The sequence below is a fragment of the Muscardinus avellanarius genome (assembly GCF_963383645.1).
Source record: "Muscardinus avellanarius genome assembly, chromosome: 18".
NCBI classification, from domain to species: Eukaryota; Metazoa; Chordata; class Mammalia; order Rodentia; family Gliridae; genus Muscardinus; species Muscardinus avellanarius.
Window position 1 is genome coordinate 16,728,588 of NC_137804.1, and position 27,988 is coordinate 16,756,575.

Here is a 27,988-nt window from a genome sequence, read left to right on the forward strand (position 1 = left end):
TGCCAAGGTCCACTGGGGCTGCTTCTCTCCATCAGCAACAAATGCTGGCTTTTCAGTGTGAGGCAGACACCGAGGTTAATTACATCTCTTCCATCATTGTCCTGAAACCTTACTTAAACCTGCCATTTGCCTGCTTTCGACCTATTTCTCAACTAGACCATAAACACCAGGTACACTGTAACTAAATTCTCTATACACATTCTTTTTTTCTTTTCTCTCTCTCTTTTTTTTTTTTTGTGGTACTGGGGGTGGAACCCAGGGGCTTTCGGTCTCAGCCTCCAGAATGCTGGGATTATAAGCGTGGATCATGAAGCCCCGCTTTGTGTGTGTGTGTGTGTGTGTGTGTGTGTGTGTGTGTGTGTGTGTGTGTGTGGTACTGGGGTTTCTGGAAACCCTTCTACCTCCGGGCTACACTCCCAGACCTATTTTTATACTTTTTAATTTGGAAACAGGGTCTCTTAAGCCAGCTTCCCTGGCTTCGGACCTGTCTCTGCTTCCCAGGCCCAGGGATTACAAGCGTGTGCCACCACGCCTGGCCTTTTTTTTTAAAGACTGATAAATCGCAGGGCGTGGTGATGCACACTTGCACACTTGTAATCCCAGTACTTGGGAGGCTGAGACAGGAAGATCACACAGATTCAAAGCCAGCCTCAGCTACTTATTAGTGAGGCTCTCAGCAACTTAGTAAGCCTCTGTTTCTAAATGAAATATAAAATAGGTCTGGGAATGTAGCTCCAGTACCACACACACACAAAAAAAATCTATGGCAGGCTCAGCTGGGTGCAGTGCCCACGTACCTGTCATCCCAGTTCTGGGAGGCTGAGACAGGAGGATTGCAGGTTCTAAGACAGCCTCAGCAAGTAGTGAGACTCTCAGCAACCTAGTGAGACGCGGCCTTAAAATAAAAGTAAAATTAAGGTGGGAACGTAGTTTGGAGGTAGAATGTCCTCCTGGGTTCAATCCCGAGTCCCCCTCCCTCACACACACTAAAAAAGTCTGAATGTAGCTTGGAAGTAAAATGCCTCTGAGTTCAATCCCCAACAAAACACTTGTAATCCATATGTTTGGAAGGCTGAGACAGGAGGATTGCACAGGTTTGAAACCATCCTCACCTACTTAGTGAGGCTCTCAGCAACTTAGTGACACCCTGTTTCCAAATAAAATATAAAATAGGTCTGGGAGTGTAGCCCGGAGGTAGAAGGGTTTCCAGGAACCCCAGTACCACACACACACACACACACACACACACACACACACACACAAAAGTGGGGCTTCATGACCCACGCTTATAATCCCAGCATTCTGGAGGCTAAGACCAGAGGAAAATGGTTCCCGAACAGCCTCAGGTACTTAAGTGAGGCCCTTTGCAACCCAGTGAGACCCTGTTTCAAAATAAAGAATAAAAATAGAGCTGGGGGTGTAGCTCAGAGGTAGAATGCCCCTGGGTTCCATCCCCAGTACTGCAAAAAAAAAAAAAAAAAAAAAAAAAGCAAAATGTTGAGGCCAAAACTACTTACAGTCAAGACCAAACAAGCAGAAGAATTTTAAACCATTTCTAGTCTGTTATGTTGAAATTGGGTATCACACAAGTATTTAACCACTAATTATATACATGTAGGCTGAGAAAGCCCTGAGGAGTACGTACAGCCAGTTATCAAGGGATGGAGTACAACCCCGAGAAGGGAGGGCAGGCACCTCCTCTGCCAACGAATACCGTGTTATTCATCATACACATATTTCATACGCATAAGTTCAACTTTACGTATATTGATTGATTGATTTTTGTGTGCTGGGGATGGAACCCAGGAGCTTTCTACCTCTGGGCTACAGCCCCAACCTATTTTATATTTAATTGGAAAAGGGTCTCACTGAGTTACTGAGAGCCTCACAAAACTGCTGAGGCTGGCTTTGAACCTGTACGATCCTCCTGTCTCAGCCTCTCAAGTCCTAGCATTACAAGCGTGCGTCACTACGCCTGGCTCTAGAAATTAGTTTTTATTTATTTATCTTATTTTTATTTATTTTTTTGTGTGTGTGGTACTGGAGGTGGAACCCAGGGGCTTTTCTACCTCTGGGCTATACTCCCAGACCTATTTTATATTTTATCTGGAAACAGGGTCTAAGTTGCTGAGAGCCTCACTAAGTAGCTGAGGCTGGCTTCGAACCTGTGTGATCCTCCTGTCTCAGCCTCCCAAGCGCGGGGATTACAAGCGTGCGCCACCACGCCCGGCCGACTCTACATACTTTAAAAGACAAAACCGTAACCAATGTGGACAATCAACCTCGTCTGTTGAACCACCCACTGAACATACGCCTGGCACGTCTCGAGGTCATAGTGCCATCTGTTCTCCCCATACTCAGACCCACTTCCCGTCTTGCAGAGCGCTTCTCACCTGCAGAGGAAAGCTAAAGCTTGACAACATTTTTCCTGCAATGTGACCCTTAACTACAAACCAACCACTCCCAATGTGGCATCAGCTGTCACCTGGAAATGTCAGAAATGCAGATCCTCAGGCCACCCCAAATCTGCATCAGAAACGTGCATACATCCTCTTAGAAGCAGGACGTGGCACACACCTATAACCCCAATACTTGGGAAGATGAGGCAGGTTCAAGGCCAGACCGTGTATGTAAATAAAAAGTATTTGTGCGGCTGACACAAGAGTATCACACAGGTTCGCAGCCTGTCTCAATCAACAACTTAGCAAGATCCCATTTTCAATTTTTTTTTTTTTTTTTTTTTTTTTTGCAGGTCTGGGGATAAAACCCAGGGGCATGAGACCTCCAAGCTACACCTCTGCCCTATTTTTTATTCTTTATTTTGAAACAGGGTCTCACTAAGTTACAGAGGGGCTCACTAAATAGCTGAGGCTGTCCACAAACCGCCATCCTCTGGTCTCGGCCTCCTGAATGCTGGGATTACAAGCGTGTGCCACCACACCCGGCTCCCATTTCAAAGTTTTAAAAAATATTATAGGGTAGCCAGGTGTGGTGGTACACGCTTGTAATCCCAGCACGTGGTAGGCTGAGACAGGAGAATCGCACAGGTTTGAAGCCAGCCTCAGCTACTTAGTGAGGTTCTCAGCAATTTAGTGAGACCCTGTTTCCAAATAAAAAAAATATAAAATAGGTCTGGGAGTATAGCCTGGAGGTAGAAAAGGCCCTAGGTTCCACCCTAGTACCACAAAATATGTATGTATGTGTATGTATATATATACCCATACACACATACATACATATATATACACACACACACACACACACACACACACACACACACACGTACATATACATATCATAGGGTTGGGGTGTAGTTCAGAAGTAGAATATCTCTGGTTTCATTCCCTTTTACCACAACAAACAAAAGGAAAGCAGGCAGGCTGACTCCAATCAGTAATTTCAAACACTGACTGGCCATAGCTTTAAAGGTTGGTATATGCTTGACACAACAACCTGAAGATCTTTACCACTCTATGAATCCTGAGAACCCACTTTAATCTGGAAGCCTTGTTACTGGGTAAAAACACTGAGCCATCGGTCTTTATAAAACTTTAGCGATCTGAAGTTCACATGAGGAATTTCAGGTGTTAGCACACTGCTGCTTTTTTTTATGTCTCCAGTGTAGGATACAGAGAAAAAACATTATTTTTAGTCTTCCATAAACTCCCAAAGAAATGTCTCACAGCTATCTGTCTTTTCTAAAGTAGTGCCTTAGGTACTAAATTCACACCAAGCAGCTCAAAAAAATCAAAGATGAGAAAGTGATTTTTTTCCTTGAAGCCAGTTTCCTAGGGCCAGCATTTTCAATCACTCATTTATCTCTACAGGTCTACAGACTACCTCTGCTTAGAAATAAACTTTTAGAAATCAAAGCTACCCAGATGCCTTAAGAACTGGCTAAAAGCATCAACCGAACAATGTAAAGTATTATAATAAATTAGTCAAAAACCAACTTCCTAGAGCTCGGTGTAGGGCGCATGCCCGTAATCCCACTACTTGGGAGGCTGAGAAAGGAAGACTGCAGGTTCGAAGCCAGCCTCAGCAACTAAGGCTGTCAAGCAACTTAGGAAGGTCCTGTTTCAAAATAAAAATAAAAGAGGGTTGGTTGGGATTGTAGGTCAAATGCCCCAAAGATCACCTGTCTAGAAGCAACTGCATTCTCCCAACAAGACTTAACACTACTGAGTTGCCTTAGCACCTACTCTCACTACTAGACAGCAACTTAACAACCTGATGGTTAGCAACCCAGATGGGTTAAGTTTTCATTTCCTAGAAGGTGAGGACTACATAGAGTAGTTTCTCAATCCAGAGAAGAAAGGGAAGTGAAACTAGGAGTCATCACATACCTATCTGATACCAAGCATACAATGACACGATTTCAGGTCACATTTCATCTTCAGGAGAATCCTGTGAACCAACTTCTGTTATCCCACTTTACAGATGAGGAACTCAGAGCTGAGAGTGGTTGGGTAATGATGCAGCTACTAGGTGGCAGGGCCACAGCGGAAAGAAGCCGTCCAATCTAGGCTGCCACTTCTTACCCAGAACACCAGGGCAGCCCAATCCCTCCCCTCGTCCCTGAACTGGAGTCACACTCCATAAAATGGCAGTATCTGCCAGTTGGTAGAAAATTTAAATGGTGTAAAAGGGTTAACATGCTTTTTGCACACTCAGTTTTTGATGATAAAGCAAGAAAGGTAAAAGCTCCAATGCAGCAAGTCCCAACACCTCCAGAAATAGGTTGTATGTACTTCTTAGAGGCCCTGAGCTAAAATTAGCCAGCAGAGTCTTCTCTATTTTTAGCTGAAAGGGCCCTGGAGCTGGCCAGGTTCCCGCTGAGGGCTTACCCAGTGGTCAACTTCAGCCGCCCAGAGTCAACGCTGCACCTCATCGGGAGCCACTGGCCCTACGCTCGGCTTTCCAACCCTTTTGTAAGCTTGCCCACCCTCCTGAAGAGCATACCTGAAGTCCAGTCATGACTACACCCTCGTCTTGTGACACATGGATAAACCATTTCACCACCAAGGAGCTTTAGTTGTCTCCTTTAAATGTGGATTATGAATAATTCCTCCTCATAAGATAGTAGGGTTTTTTTTTTGTTTGTTTGTTTGTTTGTGGTACTGGGGATGGAACCCATGGGCCTCTACCTCCGGGCTACACTCCCAGACCTATTTTATATTTTCTTTGGAAACAGGGTCTCCTAAGCCAGCTGAGGCTGGCTTCGAACCTGCACAATCCTCCTGTCTCAGCCTCCCAAGCGCGGGGATTACAAGTGCGCCCGGCTATGGCGGGGTAGATCTAATTGAAGCTCCAAGCATCCAACTGTGTCCTGGGTGTCAAGAGCTCAGGAAGCAGCACAGTCCTTCCCGAAAGCGTCCTGAACCAGGCAAATGCCTAGATAATGCGACTGATATTTCCTACAAATAACTGAAGTGCTGAGGATCACACAAGAGCACTGAACAGGGCAGAGACCAAGATAAACACAGCCAAGGTACAAAATCAAAGTGGGCTCTTAAAGTAGGCATCCATTATTAAATGATGTATCATGGAAGGAACTATATTTTACGATGGGACAGCAAAATAGTGAGGTCATGTTCTGTAAAATAAACAGTATTTTTATATCCATGTAAACTGTTGGAAAAGGGAGGCCAAGGTGTAATCTTATGGCTTGAACCCAGGGGCTTTCTACCTCTGAGCTACAACCCCAGCCCTATTTTATTTTTAATTTTCAAACAGTCTAAGTTGCTGAGGCTAGACTCGGACCTGCAATTTTCCTGTCTCAGCCTCCCAAGTACAAGCATGCTCCACCACACCCAGCTCCATGCTGCTTTCTGAATTACTGAACCCCACCAACTACCCACGCATCTTTCTATTTCCCATTATTTTGCTACTTCTCTCTCGAACTGCAGATTTCTTTGCCCTTAAATCCCTCTGCTTTCCTCTTAGTTTGAAAAAAAAAACACATAGAATACAGATTTGTAAACATAAGAACAGTCGCTGTGAGAATGTTTTCCTAAGTTTTCAAATGTGAATTATAGCCATGGTTAAGAAGGATGTGTAATGAGTCATCTTTTACTTTAGAGAATTTAGTATATTCAATCAAAATCCTTCTGTGACAAAAATGTATAGAGTAAATTTCTTCCAAGACTTAACTACGTCACATCTGTTAGTTATGCAGAAAGCGGAGAAGTGGCAGGGGGAGGGGTGTCATGAATTACAGAAAAAGAGCTATCACTGGTTGAATGTGGGTCAACTGTCACCAACCTACAGAGAAGGCCCAGAAGTGTGGCTGCAGCAATGAATGTGTCCCCGCCCTGGGCAACATTTGCAACAATCTGAACGAAGTAAAAGGGAATTTTATCAAAGCTCCATCTCAGAGAAGTGGCAAAAATTGTTAATATATCGGGTTCAAGGCTTGTGACAGCCTTGAACTCTGGACCAAATGAACAAGAGAGATGTAAGATCGAAAACTGCAAATTCCCACACTTCAGGTCAAGCAGTTATCTGTACAGTGGATGAAACTGAGCTTCAAATTTGCTCCTCTGAAAAGGTCCTAGTTGATGCAAGGTTACTGTGAGTCAGCAGACTGTACGCCCAACACTACGCCTGCCAGGGAATTCACTTACAGCAGGGGCCAACACCAAGAGCGCAACCTGGGACTTGGCAAGTGTCCAACAACTTCCACACGAGCCCGTTCACTTCTGGATGCTCCTGCCCAAAGGGCAACAAGGGTGATGAGCGACCAGAAAAAGAAAAAACAAGTACCCCCCGGTAAGGACCAAGGGATGAGAACTGACACCAAGGAACTAGAAGAATGGGGAGAAGGAGCCATCAAGGCCACATAGAGGAATTTTTGTGATTTGTACCTCCAAAAGTCAAGATTGAGACCAGACATCATGTCTTGGGTTCAAACCAGAGAAAAACTTCTGCCCACCTGAGCAAGCCCACCTTGTGAGGCTGCAAAGTCTCAACAATTCCTGCTAAAGGGTACCTCTGCCTTTAGCATGAAGCAATAACCTCTAAATTCCTATCATGTAAAATCGTATTTCCATGGTAGAATTACTGAATACACTTAAATATACTCAAAGGCTCAGGAGGCCTTTGAGCCCACAGAACTGAGAAAAAGCCTTTACTTTTGCTGCTAGTCAAAAATCCACACTATGATACTGGGTGGTGTTACATGCTTAATCCCAGCACTTGAGAAGCTGAGCCAGAAGGACCCATGGTTTGGACAGCCAGCCTCAGCTACTTAGTGAGGCCCTGTTTCAAAATAAAGAATAAAAAATAGAGCTGGGAGTATAGCTCGGAGGTAGAATGTCTCTGGATTCAATCCCCAGTTCAAAAAAAAAAAAAACGTCACACTATGAGGGGTGGAAGAGGGCGTCTGTAATATCAGTACTTAAAAGGCTGAGAACAAAGGATCTCATGTTAGTCTCAGCAATTTAGCCAGGCCCTCAGTAACTTAGTGAGACTCTTTTTCCAAAAATAAAATAGGAAGACAGAGCCAGGGGAGGGGGGTGGGGCAGGCGCGGCACATGCTTCTAATCCCAGCATTTGGGAAACTGAGACCAAAGGATCACCGTTCCCAAACAGCCTCAGCTACTTAGTGAGACCCTCTGCAAATCAACGGGACCCAGTTTCAAAGTAAAGAATAAAAAAAAAAAAAAAAAAAAAAAAAATAGGGCAGAGGGTGTAGCTCAGATGTCAAATGCCCCTGGGTTCCATCCCCAGACCCACCAAAAAAAAAAAAAAAAAAAATAGGAAACTGGGCATGGTGGTGAACACCTTTAAGCCCAGTACTTGGGAAACTGAAAAAGGAGAATCTCAAGTTCAAGGACAGCCTCAGCAAACTGAGACTTTCATCAACCTAGTGAGACCCTGTTTGGGGGGGGGGGGGGGGCTCAGCTACTTAGGCCCTTTGCAACTCAATGAGACCCGTTCCAAAATAAAGAATTAAAAATAGGTCTGGGGGTGTCACTCGGAGGTAGAATGTCCCTGGGTTCCATCCCAGGACAGAAAAAGTGTGTGGGGAATCTGGGGGTGTAACACAAAGGTAGAATGACCCTGGGTTCAACCCCTGGTACCATAAAAGAAAAATGTTTTCTCAATATGCTTGTAATCAAGGCATGATTTTGAGAGGTAAATGCAACTCAAAATATAAAACAAAAACCGGCTGCTTCTATAATCTCATTCAATTCAGAAGTAAAGACCATCATTTAAGGGGGCACTGAAGGGTCGTGCTGGGAGTCTGTAGCAATGTAACAGGGTATGTATCTTTGAAGATTCGTGACCTCTTTATGAGGTTGAGGCAAGGTCAGCGACCCATAATCTTAGGTTTTTGGTTTTTTTTTTTTAATGGAGAATGACTAGTTTTCTGCAAGGTCTGAGTCACCTGTGATCACCGGAGTCATTCTGGCCACAGTTACAGTATGACCCGTTTGTTTAGAGCACGATCCCAGCCGGAGGGGCCTTCGGAGCTGTTTTTAGGCCTGTGGGTGTTGAAGGCAGGTTCTCCTACAGGAAACTTTTGTCAGCAGCACCCCGGAGGCATCCTGATGACAGGTGCCGCCGGTGCGCGCCGTGGCTCGGATCCCGCGCAGCGGAGCTCCCCGAGGTGCCCCTGCTGGGAAGCTCACGTTTGCCGGCTCGCCGCGCTCGCTCCACCAGCCGGGGTCCCGCAGCCGTCCCCGGGATCTGCACGCTCCGCGGCCGCTGCATCCCCCGGCGGCCGGGTCACCCGGCGGCGGCCGCGGCGCGCGCACTGCGGCGCGGGGTCCCAGCGCGCACGCGCGGCCTCGGCCGGGCCCAGCCCGGGGGGAGGGGCGCGGCAGGCACGTCACGGCCCGAGGGCTCCGAGGGGGCGGGGCCTCCGTGCGCGCGCCCGCGCGCGCGCCCGCCCCCACGTGTCCCTGCGGCCCCGGGGAATGTGGGTCACCGCGCCGCGCGGCCTCACGTGTCCCCGCCCGCCGCCGCCGCCTCGGCGCGCATTATGTAATGCCGCGTCACGCGCCCGCCCAGCCAACCGGCGCCCGCGCGCCGCCGAACGTAAACACAGCGCGCACGTGGCTCGCGCGGCCCGGCCATGTGAGGGGGGGGCCGGGCCGGCCGCGGCGGCGAGCGGGAGCGGCGGCGCCCTGCAGCCCCCCGCGCCGGCCCGCGGCGCCCCCCGCCCGCCGCCCCCCGCCGCGCGCCCCCGCCCGCCGCCCCCCGCCGCCCCGGCGCGCCGCTCTTACCCGCATTCACCTCCATGGTGCCCTCGGGAGGGGGCCGCCGCCTCAGCGCCGCGCCGCCCCGGGCCGCAGGCAGCGGTGGTCGCGGGGCCCCCTCATGGGCGGGGCGCGGGGACCCTGACAACAAAAGCGGCGGCGCCGCGGCTTCCTGCAGCCAGCGCACCGCGGCGGCGAGGGCGGCTGCTGGGGAGGGCAGCCGCGACCATGTGACCTGCGCACACACCCCCTCCCGCGGCCGGCCGCTGCGGCGGCTCCGCCCCGCGCCTGGCCACGCCCCTCTGGCCACGCCCCCGCGCCGCGCCGCTTCCCAGGCCCCTCCTCCCAGCCCCCTCCCCCGGCGGCCCCTCCTCCTCCTCCTCCAGGTCGGCCTGCCGGCCCCGACCCGCGTCCCGGGCTCGCTCTGCTCCCAGACCCGGGCTGCACCCGCGACACCGCCCAGCGACTCCTCGGTCACCTCCAGGGCCGCAGGGGTCGCCCCCTGGCGCGGCGCCCAAGCGCTTTCCAGGACCCCGGGCCGGGCCGGGTTGCTCAGGCTTGCCCAGCTTTGACCTCCCAGGGTCCCCATGGACCTCTGCTCGCGGGGCTCTGGGGATACAGACCCTTGCTCCATCCTCTGTACATCTGGATGTTTTAATCGAGCTTCAATAGCCCTGTGTGCTGATGATCCCCAGATATACATCTCAAGCAGAGGCTTCTCGGAACTCCAGATTCCCACCTCCAGCAGCCGGTTAAATTAGGTCCCCTTGCATCGCAAATTAAAGTGTGCACAGGTGTGTGCCTGCGTCAGAACGCAGCGAATGCGCACTAAGGTTTACAGGTTTCAGCCGGGCGTGGTGGCGCGCGCCTGGGACCCCAGTCCTTGGGAGGCTGAGACTGGAGGTTGGTTCGCGGCCAACCTCAGCAATTGAGCGAGGCCTTCCGCAACTTAGACCCTGTTTCTAAATAAAATAGGTCTGGGCGTGTAGCTTAGAGATGGAATGCCCTTGAGTTAAATCCCCAGTAACCCCCCCTACACACACACACACACACACACACACACACACAAAAGAGATTTGTACGTTTCACCTGGTATGTAAATTTTAGATTTACATAGATGTAGATGCATGCTGATGTAAATTCGGAGAGAAGCGCTTGAGGTTAAATTTACTACAAAGAAGTGCCGATTGAGTGCAGATAGATAGATGGTGAGATATAAATCTTAGGGTTATTTCGGTATTCATTGTAAAACTTCCAGTTTGCTCTTTGAATTTCGGTATAGTGTTGGGAAACGTCGCCTGAAAAACGTATTTACGTGTGCAGCACTTTTCCTCCCTTGCTCCCCCACCACAACACACACACACACACACACACACACACACTCACACTTACCACCACCATCTCAGATCTTTTCTATTTTGGTAAGTGTGCCTGCTCCTGAAACCAGCAAATTTGGTTCCTAACATTCTCATTCACTGCCGTTCGACCCGTTAGCACAGCTGAGCTATTCTGCTCGCCGATGTCACCAGGCCCTCTGCTTCTCCCAGGGAACCGCGCTTGCTCTAGCGCACACCACCAGCACTCTCGCCTCACCTACTGCAGTAGTTTCTGAATTGGGAGGCCGCTCCCGGAGCCCATCTCCCTACAGCCTTTTCTCTCCAGCAGTCTGCATGTTATTTTTATTTTTTTTATTTTTTATTTTATTTTATTTATTTTTTTTTTTTTTTTTTGCGAGTCTGGGGATGGAACCCAGGGGCATTTGACCTCCGAGCTACACCCCCAGCCCTATTTTTTATTCTTTATTTTGAAACCGAGTCTCACTGAGTTGCAGAGCCTCACTAAGTAGCTGAGGCTGTCCGCGAACCACTATCCTCGATCCTCCCGTCTCAGCCTCCCAAATGCTGGGATTACAAGCGTGCTCCACCATGCCCGGCACTGCATGTTATTTTTAAAATGTAAATGAATTCTGCTTTTTCTCATTGAGATGGCTTCCTGTTACACTTTGAAAAAAGAAAAACAAAAAACTGATACCGTCCCCTCCCTGCACAGTCCTGCCCAGCCTCTGGGCCTGGCTCCTGTTTTCCACACACAGCTCCTAACCACCATTTATAGTCCTCCTCCCTTCCTCTGGGCTGTATCACTATCAACACACACACACACACACACACACACACACACACACACACACACAGGCATGCACACACCATGTAATGCAAAAGTTTCCCAGACTACACTGCGTAGCTTGCTTTTCCGTTTTATGTATCAGTCACCATATAAAATGAGGTTCATATGAACAAGCAGAAAAGAAATCATAAGAGAGTCAGACGTGATGGCGCACACTTGTAATCCCCGAGCTTGGGAGGCGGGGACAAGAAGGATCACGCAGGTTTGAAGCCAGCCTCGCTGGCTTAAGAGACCCTGTTTCCAAATAAAAATATAAAATAGGTCTGGGAGTGCAGCCCGGAGGTAGAAGGGTTTCCAGGAACCACAGTACCACCCAAAAAAAAAAAAAAAAAAAATCATAAAAGAGGATAGCACTCTGAAAAGGCTACATACTTTATAACACCAACTGTATGACATTCCGGAGAAAGCAGAACAATAATGACCCGCCCAAAAAAATCAGTGGTTGTGAAGTGTGAGAAGGGAGGAATGACTACTCAGAGTGCAGAGGACTGGGGAACAGGAAACGTCTCCTGTGCGATATTATCACGGTGAATATGTGTGTTTGTACATTTGTCAAAACCCACAGAATGAAGCTAGACATGGTGGCGCATGCTCATAATCCCAGCATTTGGGAGGCTGAGACAGGAGGATCCCTGCTCGCAGATAGCCTCAGCTATTTAGTGACGCCCTTTGCAACTCGGTGAGACCCTGTTTCCAAATAAAGAATAAAAATAGGGCTAGGGTGTAGCTTGGAGGTAGAATGCCCCTGGGTTCCATCCCCAGGACCGCAATAAATACATAAATAAATAAATAAATAATAAAAAATAAATTTATTTTTAGTAAGTTACAGGCAGTAACTTTCTCAACAAGAACTCCAAAGTGCAGGAAATTAAAGCAAGAATTAACAAGCAGGATGGCATCAAGCTAAAAGGTTTCTTCTCATCAAAGAAAACCACCAAGAACCTAATAACCTACATAATGGGAGAAGATATTTACCAGCCACCACTCTGATAGAGGGCTTATATCCAGAATATACAAAGAGCTCAAAAGACTCTACACTAGCAAAACAAATAACCCAATCAAGAAATGGGCAACTGAACTGAATAGACACTTCACAAAAGAAGAGATACAAATGGCCAATAAATACATGAAAAGATGTTCAACATCATTAGCCATCAGGGAGATGCAAATCAAAACTAGGCTGAGATTCCATCTATCCCCAATCAAAGTGGCAAGCATGAAGAAATCAAACAATTGCTGGCAGGAATGTGGGGAAAGAGGAACTCTTACACTCTTGGTAGGAGTGCAAACTAGTTCAGCCACTATGGAGATCAGTGTGGAGAATTCTTAGAAAACTGGGAATAGATCCACCATTTGATCCAGCTATATCACTCCTGGGTATTTTTCCAAAGGGGTTGAGATCAGAAAACTACAGTAACATATGCATTTCTATGTTCATAGCAGCACAATTCATAATAGCCCAAATATGGAACCAACCTAGGTCTCCATCAACAGGTGACTGGATTGCGAAATTATGGGAAATACACACAATGGAATTCTACTCAGCAATAAAGAAGAACAAAATCATGTCATTCGCAAGAAGATGGAAAGCCCTGGAGAGCATTATGTTAAGTGAGATCAGCCAAGCACAGAAGGAGAAGGGACATATGTTTCCTCTAATATGCCCAAACTAGGGAGCATTGGGGATACCAGAGGGACTCCAGATAATGGAGGGGAAACCTCAGCAAAGCTAGAAAGGAAGGGGAGGGGAGGAAGAAGGCTGAGGTTGATTAATGGAGAAGCTACATCTGAATAGGTGTAAAAGTATGAATATAGCATGGTTAACCTGGACATTCAGTGTAGGGAGAGGGAAGGGAAACTGGGGTGGGGGGGGGTAGAGGGCACCAAGTAGAGTCTAAATATATACCATTTTCATTATGTTCCACTTATGTATGTCTATACAAGTTTTTTTTTAATCCCATTTGATGTATGAATACAATGCACCAATAAAAAAAATTTAATTAAAAAATAAAATAAAGAATAAGAAAAGAGGGCTGAGGTTATAGCTCATAAGTAGAATGTCTCTGGGTTCAGTCTCCAGTACCACAAAAAAATAAAAAATAAAAACAAAAAATAAAAAGTGTATTTCAAGCTGAGCATGGTGGCCCACACTTGGAATCCCAGCACTTGGGAGGCTGAGACAGGAGGATAGAAGGGTCACAGCCAACCTCATCTCAGCTACTTAGTGAGTCCCTCTGCAACTTAGTGAGTCCTATTTCATAATAAAAAATAAAATAAAATAGGGCAGAAGGTGTAGCTCAGATGTAAAATGCCCCTAGGTTCCATCCCCAATATGGCAAAACAAGTAAAAATAAAATATAAAATAAAAAGTTTATTTCATCAGGGCCTGGTAGCACAAACGTGTAATCTTAGTACTTGGGAGGCTGAGATAGGAGGATTGCGGGTTGTTGGTCAAGTTCAGAAATTTAGGCTCTTGCCGGGCGTGGTGGCGCACGCTTGTAATCCCCACGCTTAGGAGGCTGAGACAGGAGGATCGCACAGGTTCGAAGCCAGCCTCAGCTACTTAGTGAGGCTCTCAGCAACTTAATGAGACCCTGTTTCCAAATAAAATATAAAATAGGTCTGGGAGTATAGCTCAGAGGTAGAAAGCCTCTGGGTTCCACCCTCAGTACCACACCAAAAAATAAAAAATAAAAATAAAAATAAATTTTTAAATTAAAAAAAGAAAGAAATTTAGGCTCTTTACAACTTAGTGAGACCCTGTTTCAAACTAAAAAATAAAATAAGAGGTGGGAGAGTAGCTCAGAGGTGGAATGCCCCTGGGTTCAATCCCCAATACCAATAAATATATAAGCAAGGCATGACAGCGCAGGCTTGTAATCCCAGCATTCGGGAGGCTGAGACCGGAGGACTGGGTTTTGTGGACAGCCTCAGCTACTTAGCGAGGTCCTTTGCAACTCAGTGAGACCCTGTTTCAAAAATAAAAAGTCTGAAAAATAGGACTGGGAGCGTAATTCGGAGGTAAATGCTCCTGGGTTCCATCTCCAGTACCGCAAAATAAATAAATAAATAAATAAATAAATAAATAAATAAATTCAAAATATATAGGACAGGGTGAGAGGAAAGTTCACCAAGTTCTGTATGCAACATATGTCCCTAGCACTCTGAATTTCATTATGATGTGACGTTACAATGCACCAATAAAAGTATTTTTTAAAAATATATGAGGTTACTGCCGGGCGTGGTGGCGCACGCTTGTAATCCCCGCGCTTGGGAGGCAGAGAAAGGAGGATCGCGCAGGTTTGAAGCCAGCTGTGCGCGCTGGCTTAGGAGACCCTGTTTCCAAATAAAAATGCAAAAATAGGTCTGGGAGTGTAGCCCGGAGGTAGAAGGGCTTCCAGGAACCCCAGTACCACCAAAATATATATATATATATATATATATATATATATATATATATATATATATAGTTACAAAGTCAGATGTGGTGGCGCCCACTTGCAAGCCCAGCATCTGGGAGGCTGAGGCAAGAGGTGTTACGGATTGGGAGAATACGGTTTGGGAAACTGTTCCCCAGGGACCCCTGCTAGGGTCCCAGACACACTTTCCCCCAACCCATAACAAAATCCAAAACGACCCAAAACAGAAAATTACCGCGGGTTCTTGTCCTAGCTAAGAATAAATATGCATAGCTTGGACAGTTGCTGAAGATTTAAAGAAGTTTATTAGAAAGATAGAAATACAGAAAATAGAAGTACAGCTCCATACCAGACTGGCATGGAGGGGTGACTCAAAATGAATACACCAAAGGGATCACACGTGGACTCAGTCTTTTATACCCGTGACCTCCATCTTGTTTGCGTGATCCTGACATAGTGAACGTCCCTGTAAGGTACCTCCCCCAATAAGGTGTGGCAAGGTATCTCCTTCCATGAAGGTTGACCCCCTCCTACCATCTTAGCTAACTTATCCAATCATGTAGATCTGTCTTTAGAGAAAGGCCTAGTTCTCCTCTCTAAAGATCTGTCTTTAGATAGAGGAAGCCCTAGCTCTCCTCTATTGACTTGTTATTAACTTTGAGTTATGTTAATTTACATTGGAATAGCTGCCTGTTTTAGGTAGAAATCAAGTCCTTTCTTTACCCATGTCTGCTGCCATTTTGACACAACTATTTTGAAATATATCAATTATTTTCTTTTGAAATATATTAATAATCATAGCTTTCTCAAATTTTCCTAGGCCATTCCCAATACTGGTACAAGAGGGTCACAGTTCGCGGATGGCCTCAGCTACTTAGTGAGGCCTTTTGCAACTCAGTGAGACCCTGTCTCAAAAAAAAGAAGAAAAAAAAAATAGGGCTGGGGTGTAACTAGGAGGTAGAATGCCCCTGGGTTCCACCCCCAGTACTGCCAAAAAAAAAAAAAAATATATATATATATATATATATATATATATATATATATATATATATCTTTTTCAACTAGAAAAACTATGTCTTAAGTAAGTAATAAACATTTTAGTTTAATTATCAGTTATGATTTACATAAGAGTTACTATGTAAATCATATCTTCTTATTTTATGTTTGTTAGGTTTGGTTTGATTTGGTTTGGTTGTTGTTTTTAAGGGTATGTGTGTATGTGTGTGTGTGTGTGTGTGTGTGTGTGTGTGTGTATGTAACTAGGGATTGGACCCCGGGCATTCTACCTCTGAGCTATGCCTCTAGTGAGGAGGTAGAAAGGAAATAGGCAGATAGGGAAAAGGCCTTGGTAGAAAAAGTTAATTTCCTGAGTTTCCTGAGGGGCGACAAATGCCTGAAACTCCAAAGGCTCAGAGATAAGAAGGCCAGAGCTTCACAAAGCCATCCTGAGTTTCCTAATCAACAAACCCACCAAGCAAGTCTGGCATTCCTGAAAGGAGACCCTTCAAAGGACTTGCAAATGCCCTATGCAAATTCTCCTTGGAATCCCAAAAGTCACCCTAACCAAAAGCGAACTTGCAAGCGGTCAGGCAAGGCCAGTCGGATGGCAAAAGGGGGGACTTTCCTGCTTGGGACCCCCTCCCCTTATGGGGAGCTGTTCTCTCTCTCGCAGGTCGTGTTGGCCCTGAGAGAAGGCAGAGTGTATCTGAGGGCACGTGGCTCGGGCGACTCTTGAGTAGTGACCTGAAGTCCTCTGCTGGACATCATGGCTGACCAGGCCCCTAAGGGTGACCTGTACCTCTTTTCTGGCAGATCGCGTGGACTCTGGGATAAAGTAGTTTGCAACTGATGGGCACTTGGCTCGGGCAACACTTGGATAGTGACCCTGAAGGCAGCTACTGGACCCCGGAGTTCCGACCGCCCCTTTGGGGTGTTCGGCCACTTTTCTCTATTTCCTTCTGGCAGATCGCGTGGGCTCCGGAAGAAAGCAGCCTGCACCTGAAGGCAATTCGGCTTGGGCTACTCTCAAGTATTGTCCTGAAGGCAGCTGCTGGAACCAGAGTTCCAGACCCTTTGGGGGTGTTCAGCCACCCTTGCCCCATTCCCTGCTGCTTCCAATAAACCTTTTACTCCCCTTCCTGAGGCCCGCGGGTGTCATTCTTCGCTCACCGTAGACAAGAACTCGCCGGGTTTTCTCGCAAGAAACCCCCGTTTCACTAGCCCTTTTTTATTTTTATTTTTAGCTTATTTTTGTTTGGAAACAGGGTCTCACTAGTTGCCAAGAGTCTGGCTACATTGCTGAGGCTGTCCTGGAACCTGCGACCCTTTTGTCTTTAGGATAAGCACCGACATCTGGCATCTCCGGCTGGGAAGTGCCTGCTAACAGCAGACCAGACTCCAGATCAGAGTGGTCCAGAGGCAGCAAGCGTTCTCCCCAGCCACAAGACTTCAAAGTCTGCAGCCCTCAAGGAGCACACCAAATGTCCCTGGGTTTGTTTTGCAGCTGAATTCCCAGACTATCTTGACTACTTTTTTTTCTTTTTTTTCTTTTTTTTTTTTTTCAGTACTCAGGGTAGAACCCAGGGGCTTTTCTACCTCCGGGCTATACTCTCAGACCTACTTTATACTTTATTTGGAAACAGGGTCTCACTAAATTGCTAATAGCCTCACTAAGTAGCTGAGGGTGACTTTGAACCTGTCAGATCCTCCTGTCTCAGCCTCCCAAGCACTGGGATTACAAGCGTGCGCCACCACGCCTGGCTTGACTACTTATTTATGCCAATGGTGGTACTGGGGTTGGAACCTAGGGCCATTGTACCTTTAAACTACACCCCCAGCCCTATTTTTTTATTCTTTATTTTGAAACAGGGTCTCACTAAGTTTTAGAGTGCCTCACTAAGTAGGTGAGGCTGGCTGCGAACTCAGATTCTCCTGTCTTAGCCTCCCAAATGCTGGGATTACAAGTGTGAGCCACAACGCCCGGCTTGGGCAGTTTATTGACTACTCATTTTTGCCAAGGGCTGGACAGTTTATTATCTATCTATACATGTGTCTTGGCCGGGCGTGGTGGCACACACTCTTTTTTTTTTTTTTTTTTTTTTTTTTTTGCAGGTCTGGGATGGAACCCAGGGGCATTCAACCTCCGAGCTACACCCCCTGCCCTATTTTTTATTCTTTATTTTGAAACCGAGTCTCACTGAGTTGCAGAGGGCCTCACTAAGTAGCTGAGGCTGTCTGCGAACCACGATCCTCCGGTCTCAGCCTCCCTAATGCTGGGATTACAAGCGTGCGCCACCACTCCCGGCTCGGTGGCACACACTCTTAATCCCCAAGCTTGGGAGGCTGAGACAGGAGGATGTTACAGGCTGGAGGCCAGCCTCAGCTACTTAGTGAGGCTCTCAGCAATTTAGTGATACCTTGTTTCCAAATAAAATATAAAATAGGTCTGAGAGTATAGCCCAGAGGTAGAAAAGCCCCCGGGTTCCACTTCAAGTACCATAAAAAATAAAATAAAATATACATGTGTCTTCATAAAATATTCAGATAAAGACATTGCACTATCACATCTATTTATAGAAAATATTCGCTCAGTCCAAATAAATCCATTTACACCAAAGTGAAACAATGTACCCATCGAAGACTAATGCCCCAATGCCATAATATCATAAGATGCAATGGTCAAGGTTAAATATAGTCCTAAACTGGGCATGGTGGTGCATGCTTGAAATCCCAGCATTTGCCGGGAGTGGTGGCGCACGCTTGTAATCCCCACGCTTGGGAGGCGGAGACAGGAAGATCGCGCTGGTTCGGAGCCTTGCTGGCTTAAGAGACTCTGTTTCCACATAAAAATGTTAAAAAATAGGTCTGGGAGTGTAGCCTGTGGGAGTGTATACCAGAGGTAGAAGGGCTTCCAGAAACCCCAGTACCACCCCCCCCCCAAAAAAAGAAAAAGAAATCCCAGTATTTGGGAGGCTGAGACAGAAGGATCCGGGTTCACGGACAGCCTCAGCTACTAAGTGAGTCCTTTGCAATTCAGTGAGACCCTGTTTCCAAATAAAGAATAAAAAAAGTTGAGCTGGGGGTATAGCTCGGAGGTAGAATGCTCCTTGGTTCCATCCCCAGTACAGAAAAAAAAAAAAAAAAAAAAAGTTAAATATAGCCCTAACAAAACAGTCAAGTTGTTTTAATGCAAAAAATATTTATTTATTTATTTTTATTTATTTTTGGTGGTATTGGGGGTAGAACCCAAGGGCTTTCTACCTCTGGGCTATACTCTCAGACCTATTTTATATTTTATTTGGAAACAGGGTCTCACTAAATTGCTGAGAGCCTCACTCAGTAGCTGAGGCTGGCTTCGAACCTGTGCGATCCTCCTGTCTCAGCCTCCCAGGCGCAAGGATTACAAGTGTGCGCCACCACACCCAGCAATGCAAAAATATTTAATGCAAAAATATTCTACATGATTTAGATTTTTTTATTTTGGTGGGTTTCTTTGTTTTTGTTTTTGGTACTGGGGATTGAACCCAGGTCATTCTACCTGTAAGCTACAACCTCATCCCTATTTTATTTTTTATTTTGAAACAGGCTCTTGGTAAGAGTCTTTCTTGCTAAGTTGCTAAGGCTGGCTGCCAACCGGCAATCCTCCTGTCTCAGCGTCTCAAGTACTGGGATTACAGGTGTGCACCACCACGCTGGGAATCCTTCGTTGTTCATTCACCCTGTCTTATGATTTGAAATGGGATCCCTCATTCAGAGAAGAATCAGTTAGGAAAGAGGAATAAGTACAATCTATACAACACTGTCTAAAAATCTAAGACAATCCATGGCAGAAACCAGGCGGCAAAAAGCCTCATCGTTCCAGAGTAGAAAAATACCTAATGTCGATGCTGTTTGGAGACCCCAGTTGAATTTTTTTTTTTTTTTTTTTTTTTTTTTGCGTGACAGGAATGGAACTCAGGGGCATAGTACCTCTGAGATATACCCCCAGCCCTATTTTTTAGTCCTTTTATATTTGAAACAGGGTCTCACTGAGTTGCAGAGGGCCTCACTAAGTAGCTGAGGCTGGCCACGAACCGTGATCCTCCAGTCTCAGCCTCCCAAATGCTGGGATTACAAGCGTGCACCACCACGCCCCGCTCAAATTGACCTTGTTGGTGAGAGTCTCACTAGTGGCTGAGGCTGTCCTTGAACCTGCCATCCTCCTGTCCCAGCCTCCCAAGTATCGGGATTACAGGCATGCACCACTATACCCAGCTTAAAGTTTTTTTTAATCCCAAATTTCAGAAACACTCAGAGGGGACTTAGAAACCAGGTAGACCCCTAGGGGCAATCAACTCTTCTTGTCTCTGGGCAACTCCCCTCCACCGCAGACAGGTCACCTAGCCCCCTGGTTTGCTCTTACAGTCATGGGTGGGCAGTGTCAACAGTACCTGGACAGAAATTCCATTCTCCAGTGAGACCCAGTTTCAAATTCAAGAATAAAAAATAGGGCTGGGTGTGTAGCTCCAAGGTAGAAAGCTCCTGGGTTCCATCCCTAGTACTGCAAAATAAATAAATAAATAAATAAATAAATAAATAAATAAATAAATATAAAAGAAATTCCATTCTCAAGTTTCACCTCCGGCCTAATGGGTCAGACATCCTGAAGGTGAGCCAGCCATTTTTGTGTTAGCAAATCCTCCAGATGATTTTGAGGCACTCAAATTTGAGAACACCAGCTTAGAAATCCAGCCAATACTTTGATCAGCTCCAAGAACCAGCTAATGGATCAGATCCCTATTCCAGGAATATCGGCCAGTGCAACTCAGAATAAGGCTAGTGGCTGCCTCTCTCTGCCTCCAAGGGCCCAGGATTTTGGCCCCATACTATGACAAAATAGGTGTGTGTGTGTGTGTGTGTGTGTGTGTGTGTGTGTGTGCTGGTGCTAGAGATTGAACCCAGGGGCAGTCTACCTCTGAGCTATACCCCCAGCCCTTTTTAAAATTTTAAAATTTTTTATTTGGAAACAGAGTCTCTTCAAGTTGCTGAGAACCTTGCTAAATTGTCTAGGCTAGTTGTGAATCTGTGATCCTTTTTTTGGAGGGGGGGCGGTTATAGGCATGCGCAACCACACCTGGCTGTCAGGATAGAATCATAAATGCAAAAGGAAAAGGATAGCAAGCATTGAAACATTGCCTGTGTTTCTGATTCCAGGTCCTCCTCCAGACCTGGATGCACTTCCGCCCAGATTCTAGAAGAAAACTGCTATTATAGCCGGGCGTGGTGGCCCACGCTTGTAATCCCCGCTCTTGGGAGGCGGAGACAGGAGGATCACGCAGGTTCGAAGCCAGCTGCGCTGGTTTAAGAGACCCTGTTTCCAAATAAAATGGGTCTGGAAGTGTAGCCTGGAGGTAGAAGGGTTCCATTCCCAGTAACACACACACACACACACACACACACACACACACACACACACACACTGCTATTATAATAATCTCTCTAGCCAGGTGTGGTAGCACATGCTTGCAATCCCAGCACTAGGGAGGCTGAGAGCCTCAGCTACTTAGTGAGGCCCTTTTCAAATTCAATTCAGTGAGACCCTGTTTCAAAATAAGGAATAAAAATTAAAAATTGGGCTGGGGCACAGCTGGTGGTAGAATGCCCTGGAGTTCCATCCCGAGTACTGTCAGTGCTGTGTTATCACCAATGAAACTTCACACGCCCAGCTCCTTGGTCCCTCCAAGTTTCTTTCTCTCTCTCTCTCTCTCTCTCTCTCTCTCTCTCTCTCTCTCTCTCTCTAATCTCTCTAAAGTGGCACTGAAGGTTGGTTGAATCAGAGGCATTCTGCCTCTGAGCTACACCCTCAGACTTATTTTTTTATTTTGAAACAGGGTCTCACTAAGTTACTGAGGCTGGCCCGGAACCTGCGATCCTCCTGTCTCAGCCTCCCAGGTCTGTGATTAGAGGTGTGCACCACCCAGTCTGCCACCTCTCCCCACTATTCACCTGTTCTTGGAAACAGAATCTTACTAGATCTTTGCTATTCTCTTATGAGAAACCTTCACTAGGTCTGGTTCTCACTCAAAAGCAAAGGATGACCTCAGAGGTGAGTACTAGGAGACAGGAGTCCTTGGGGCCCATCTTTTTTCTTTTTTCTTTTTTTTTTTTTAGCAGTACTGGGGATGGAACCCAGGGGCTTTCTACCTTCGAGCTACACTCCCAGCCCTATTATTATTCTTTATTTTGAAACAGGGTCTCACTGAGTTGCAAAGGGCCTCACTAAGTAGCTCCACAAACCACAATCCCCCATCTCAGCCTCCCAAATGCTGGGATCACAAGTGCGCCACCACACCCAGCTATTCTTCCTCTATTCTTACCCCACAACAAATAATTCTGAGGGATCATTTATTTGTTTGTTTTTTCTTTGCACTACGGGGATGGAACCCAGGGGCATTCTACCTCCAAGCTACATTCCCAGCCCTATTTTTTATTCTTTATTTTGAAACAGGGTCTCACTGGCTTGGAACCTGCATGATCCTCCTGTTTTAGCCTCCCAAATGCTGAGATTACAAGTGTGAGACAGCATACCTGGCTGAAGGATGTTTAAATGTTTTCTTTTCTTTATTATTATTTTCTTTATTAATTAATTAATTTATTTATTTATTTTGCTGTGTGTGGTACTGGGAGTTGAATCCAGGGGCATTCTACTTCTGAGCTACACACCCAGCCCTATTTTATTCTTTATTTTGAAACGGTCTCACTAAGTTGCACAGTGCCACACTAAGTAGCTGAGGCTGGGATCTTCCTGTTTCAGCCTCCCAGGTACTGGGATTACAAGTGTGTGTCACCATGCCTGGCTTCCACTAGGATATATATATATATATATATATATATATATATATATATATATATATTTTTTTTGGTGGTACTGGGGTTCCTGGAAGCCCTTATACCTCTGGGCTACACTCCCAGACCTATTTTTACATTTTCATTTGGAAACAGGGTCTCCTAAGCCAGCACGCGCGGCTGGCTTTGAACCTGCGCGATCCTCCTGTCTCCGCCTCCCAAGCGCGGGGATTACAAGCGTGCGCCACCACGCCCGGCTAGGATATTTTAATATATGCATACAATGTAGCATGATTAAGCAAGCAAAAAGAATTTTTTTTTTTCACTGTACTGGGTATGGGACGCAGGAGCATTTTACCTTGGAGCTACACCTCCAGCCCTATTGTATTCTTTATTTTGAAACAGGGTCTCACTGAGTTGCAAAGGACCTAAGTAGCTGAGGCTGTCCGTGAACTGCGATACTCCTGTCTCAGCCTCACAAATCATGGGATTTCAAAAGTTGTTTTTTTTTTTTTTAATGCGTGTTACTGGGGATAGAACCCAGTGGCATTCTACTTCTGAGCTACACCACCAGCCCTATTTTTTTATTCTTTTATTTATTTTATTTATTTATTTATTTTTGTTGTTGGTGGTGAGGAGATAGAAAGGAAGTAGGCAGATAGGGAAAAGGCCTCGGTAAAATAAACTTAATTTCCTAAGGGGCGAGGAGCCAAGGTTCAGAGATAAGAAGGACCAAAGCTTCACAAAACCATTTGGTTACTAATCAACAAACCCAGGAGACATCACTGGAGCAAGTCTGACACTTCTGAAAGGAGACCCTTCAAAGGACTTGCAAATACCCTATGCAAATTCTGAGAGCTGCTTCCCAGAATTCCCGGGATCCCAAACTCACCACAACCAACAGAAGACACACACAGACGACGGCAAAACCTCAGGCCGGCCACCAAACTGGGTTTTTCCCTCTCGGGGACCCCCTCCCCTTTTGGGGAGCTTTTCTCTCTCTCGTAGGTCGCATTACCCATGAGAAAAAGTGGAGTGCAATTGATGGCCATGTGGCCCGGGCTGCTCTTGGGTAGTGACCTGAAGGCCTCTGCTGGACATCCAGGCTGACCAGGGCCCCTAGGGGTGACCTGCACCTCCTTTCTGGCAGATCGCGTGGACCCTGGGAGAAAGTAGTTTGTAATTGATGGCACTTGGCTCGGGCGATACTTGGGTAGTGACCTGAAGGCAGCTACTGGACCCCAGAGTTCTGACAGCCCCTTTGGGGTGTTCGGCCACTTTTCCCTATTCCCTGCTGCTTCCAATAAACCTTTTTACTCCCCTTCCTACGGTCTGCGGGTGTCATTCTTCACTCACCATAGACAAGAACCCGGTAAGGAAATGCCGAGTTCGTTCTTTCTTTCTTTCTTTCTTTCTTTCTTTCTTTTTTTTTTTTTTTTTTTTTTTGGTGGTACTGGGGTTCCTGGAAGCCCTTCTACCTCCGGGCTACACTCCCAGACCTATTTTTATATTTTTGAAACAGGGTCTCTTACGCCAGCGGGGCTGGCTTCGAACCTGCGCGATCCTCCTGTCTCTGCCTCCCAAGCGTGGGGATTACAAGCGTGCGCCACCACGCCCGGCAACACCGAGTTTTTTCTTAAGAAACTCCGTTTCATCTATGATGAAACTCTAGGTTTCTTCTCAAAAAACCCCCACTTCATCTTGGGGGCTCAGAAGAAACCCCCTGTTTCAGTGGTACTGGGGTTCCTGGAAGCCCTTCTACCTCCGGGCTATACTCCCAGACCTTTTTTATTTATTTATTTTTTTATATATTTTTATTTGGAAACAGGGTCTCTTAAGCCAGCGCGGCTGGCTTCGAACCTGCGGGCTTCGAACCTGCGCGATCCTCCTCCCAAGTGCAGGGATTACAGGCATGCGCCACCATGCCTGCCTAATTCTTTTATTTTGAAACAGTGTCTCACTAAATTGCAGAAGACCTTGCTAAGATCTGGGCATGGTAGCACATGCTTGTAATCCCAGCATTCCGGAGGCTGAGACAGGAGGACTGTGGTTCGCGAACAGCCTCAGTTACTTAGTGAGGCCCTTTGCAACTCAGTGAGATCCTGTTTCAAATTAAAGGATAAAAAATTGGAGCCAGGCATGGTGGCACATGCTTGTAATTCAGCATTCGGGAGGCTGAGACCAGAGGATCGCGGTTTGTGGACAGCCTCAGTTACTTAGTGAGGCTCTCCATAACTTAGTGAGACCCTGTTTCAAAATAAAGAATAAAAAAAATAGGGCAGCGGGTGTAGCTCGGAGGTTAAATGCCCCTGGGTTCAATCCCCAGACCCACACACACACAAAAAAAATAAATAAATAAATAATCGGCTGGGAGTGTAACTTAGAGGCAAAATGCCCTGGGTTCCATCTCCAGCACCACACACACAGAAAAAAGGTCAGACCAGCCATTGCTGGCTCTGATGTGGAAGGGGGCCACTGGCCAAGCAACATCAACTCCTCTAGAAGCTGAGAAAGGCAAGAAATGGGTCCTCAGCTTAGCCTCCAAGAGGAAGGCAGCGCTGCCCAGACCTCCATCTTAGCCCACTGAGGTCTACTCAGGACCTGTCACCTCCAGGACTGTGAGAGTGCACACTGGCGCTGTGTTATGCCTCTTGATTTTGGGCAACTTGTAACAGCAGCCAGAGAGAACAAATAGAAAGCCGGGCATGGTGGCGCACGCTTGTTCGCGGACAACCTCAGCTATTAAGTGAGGCCCTCCACAACTTAGTGAGACCCTGTTTAAAAAAAAAATAAAAAAATAGGGCAGGGGACGTAGCTTGGAGGTCGAATGCCCCTGGGTTCCATCCCTAGACCCGCAAAGAATAAATAAATAAATAGGGCTGGGGGTGTAGTTCAGAGGTAGAATGCCCTTGGGTTTCATCCTCAGTACCAGAGAGAGAGAAAGAGAGGGAGAGAGGGAGAGAGGGAGGGAGGGAGGGAGGGAGAGAGAGAGAGAGAGAAGAAGAGGAGGAGGAGGAAGAGGAGGAGGAGGAGGAAGAGGAGGAGGAGGAGGAGGGGGGGGAGGAGGAGGAGAAGAGGACAGCAGTCATTCCAGTGCAGTCAGCACAGCAGAAGCAAAACTCACTGCAGGTCTATGGACCTGAGTGTGGAAAATGGTTGGGAAGCAGTAGAGAGGCTAAACCCCAACCTCTTGGAACGCCGGCTTAGCACAGGTCACTGTCCTTTGCATAACATGCTAGGAATGGCCTGAAGAACTCAGAAATCTGCAGGATCGCCTTCGAGGGATGTGGGACACAAGGAACAAGGACACTATCTTTCAGTTCTTTGGGGCTTTAAAAATAATTCACTGCATAGATCCCTTAGACAATGTTCTATAAATTAAATATATATATATATATTGTATAAGTCTTCTGATACTCTCTAAAAGCTTTTTTTTTTAAAACAAGAAAGTAAAATTGAAGCCAGTTGTCATAGCATATACCTATAATCTCAGTCCTTTGGAGAATGAGCCGGGAGGATTGCAGGTTTGAGACCAGCCTCACTCAGCAACTTAGCAAGATCCTGTTTCGAAATAAAACAATAAAGAGTTGGGGGTATAGCTCAGAGACAGAAAACCCTTGGGTTCAATCCTAGTTGCAGAGAGGGGGGGAGGAAGAGGAGGAGGAGGGAAGAAGGAGGGGGAGGAGGAGGGGGGAGGAGGAGGGGGGAGGAGGAGGCGGAAGGAGGAGGGGGGAGGAGGAAGAATGATGGATGCACTCTTTTAGAGGAGGGAAAAAACTCTCTGAAGGAGGTATTATTTCTTCAGGAAGATGGACACGCCATGAATAATCCACACTGCAGTCACTGTTAATTCTCACAGAGCTGGAGCTTGTAGGTCAACCAGATCCCTTTCTCCTGCTTTAGGCATTGAACTGCGATTGTTCCTGCTGACCCAGGAGTGCTGGCTGCGCGCCCAGAAGTGGTACCACTGCAGGCTCTGCGCAAGGAGGCGGCCACCGGGCTGAGCTCAGCAGAAACCAAAGTTGAAGCTGCGACTTCAATCTTTCACACATTTGCAGTATGGAAGCAAAACAGCCAGAGGACGGCAACAGAGCGACATCACTCAGATAACGGAAGGATGGTTAACCATCCAGACACCCAGCCTCACAAGAGACCTGCCGCGGTGATAGCATGCTTACACCGTGACAAAACCTCAGGGTACAATTTGCCTTGACCTTTGGCCTTGGTTTATTGGAGTGCTTAGTTTTGGGGGTGAAGAAAAGAAAGATGTTCAGGCCTTCTTTTCTTTCTCTCTCTCTTTCTTTCTTTTTTGGTGGTACTAGGCATTAAACCTAGGGGTATTCTACCTCTGAGCTGCACCCCAGGTCTTTCTAAGTTGCTGAGGCTGTCCTCAAACCTGTGATCCGCCTGTCTCAGCCTCGCAAGCACTGGGGTTACAGGTGTGTGCCACCACACCCCACTGCCTGTCTTTAAGAAGAGGGAAGAAGCCGGGCATGGTGGCACACACTTGTAATCACAGTAGTTGGGAGGCTGAAACAGGAGGATCAGAGATTCGAGGGCAGCCTCAGCAAGTAGTGAGACTCTCATCAACGTAGTGAGACCATATCCAAATAAAAATAAAACAGGGCTGGGAATGTAGCTCAGAGGTAGAATGCTCTTGGGTTCAAACCCCAGTGCCACAAAAAAAAAAAAAAAAAAAAAAAAGAAGAAGAAGAAAGAAAAAGAAAGAAAAAAGAAGAGGGATGAAGCTGAATGTACCTATAGTCCCAGCACTTGGGAGGCTGAGACAGGAGGACTGCAGGTTCAGACCAGCCTCAGCTACTTAGTGAGGCCCTCCACACCTTAGTGAGATCCTATTTCAAAAAAATAAAGAGCCACAAGCCAGGCGTGGTGGCGCACGCTTGTAATCCCTGAGCTTGGGAGGCAGAGACAGGAGGATCACGCAGGTTCAAAGCCAGCCTTGATGGCTTAGGAGACCCTGTTTCCAAATTAAAAAAATATATAAAAAATAGGTCTGGGAGTATAGCCCGGAGGTAGAAGGGTTTCCAGGAACCCCAGTACCACCAAAATAGAAAGAAAGAAAGAAAGAAAGAAAGAAAGAAAGAAAGAAAGAAAGAAAGAAAGAAAGAAAGAAAGAAAGAGAGAAAGAAAGAGGGCTTGGTGGTGCATGCTTGTAATCGCAGTACTTGGGAGGCTGAGACAGGAGGATCGCACAGGCTCGAAGCCAGCCTCAGCTACTGAGTGAGGCTCTCAGCAACTTAGTGAGACCCTGTTTCCAAATAAAGTGTAAAATAGATCTGGGAGTATAGCCCAGAGGTAGAAAAGCCCCTGGGGTTCCACTCCCAGTACCACCAA

The 27,988-nt window shown here is 46.7% G+C and overlaps 1 protein-coding gene across 1 annotated transcript in view; it reads right to left on the bottom strand.

Annotated features, from left to right (window-relative positions):
• NR1D2 (nuclear receptor subfamily 1 group D member 2) overlaps positions 1–9,252 on the bottom strand; it is a gene marked incomplete at its 3' end in the record, with an annotated part of 34,341 nt that extends 25,089 nt beyond the window's left edge. The window contains exon 1 of the mRNA XM_080715894.1: positions 9,234–9,252. Within this exon, the coding sequence (XP_080572020.1) occupies positions 9,234–9,249 (16 nt within the window). The 5' untranslated portion in view covers positions 9,250–9,252. The remainder of the gene's footprint in view (positions 1–9,233) is intronic.
• Positions 9,253–27,988: the final 18,736 nt, after the last annotated feature.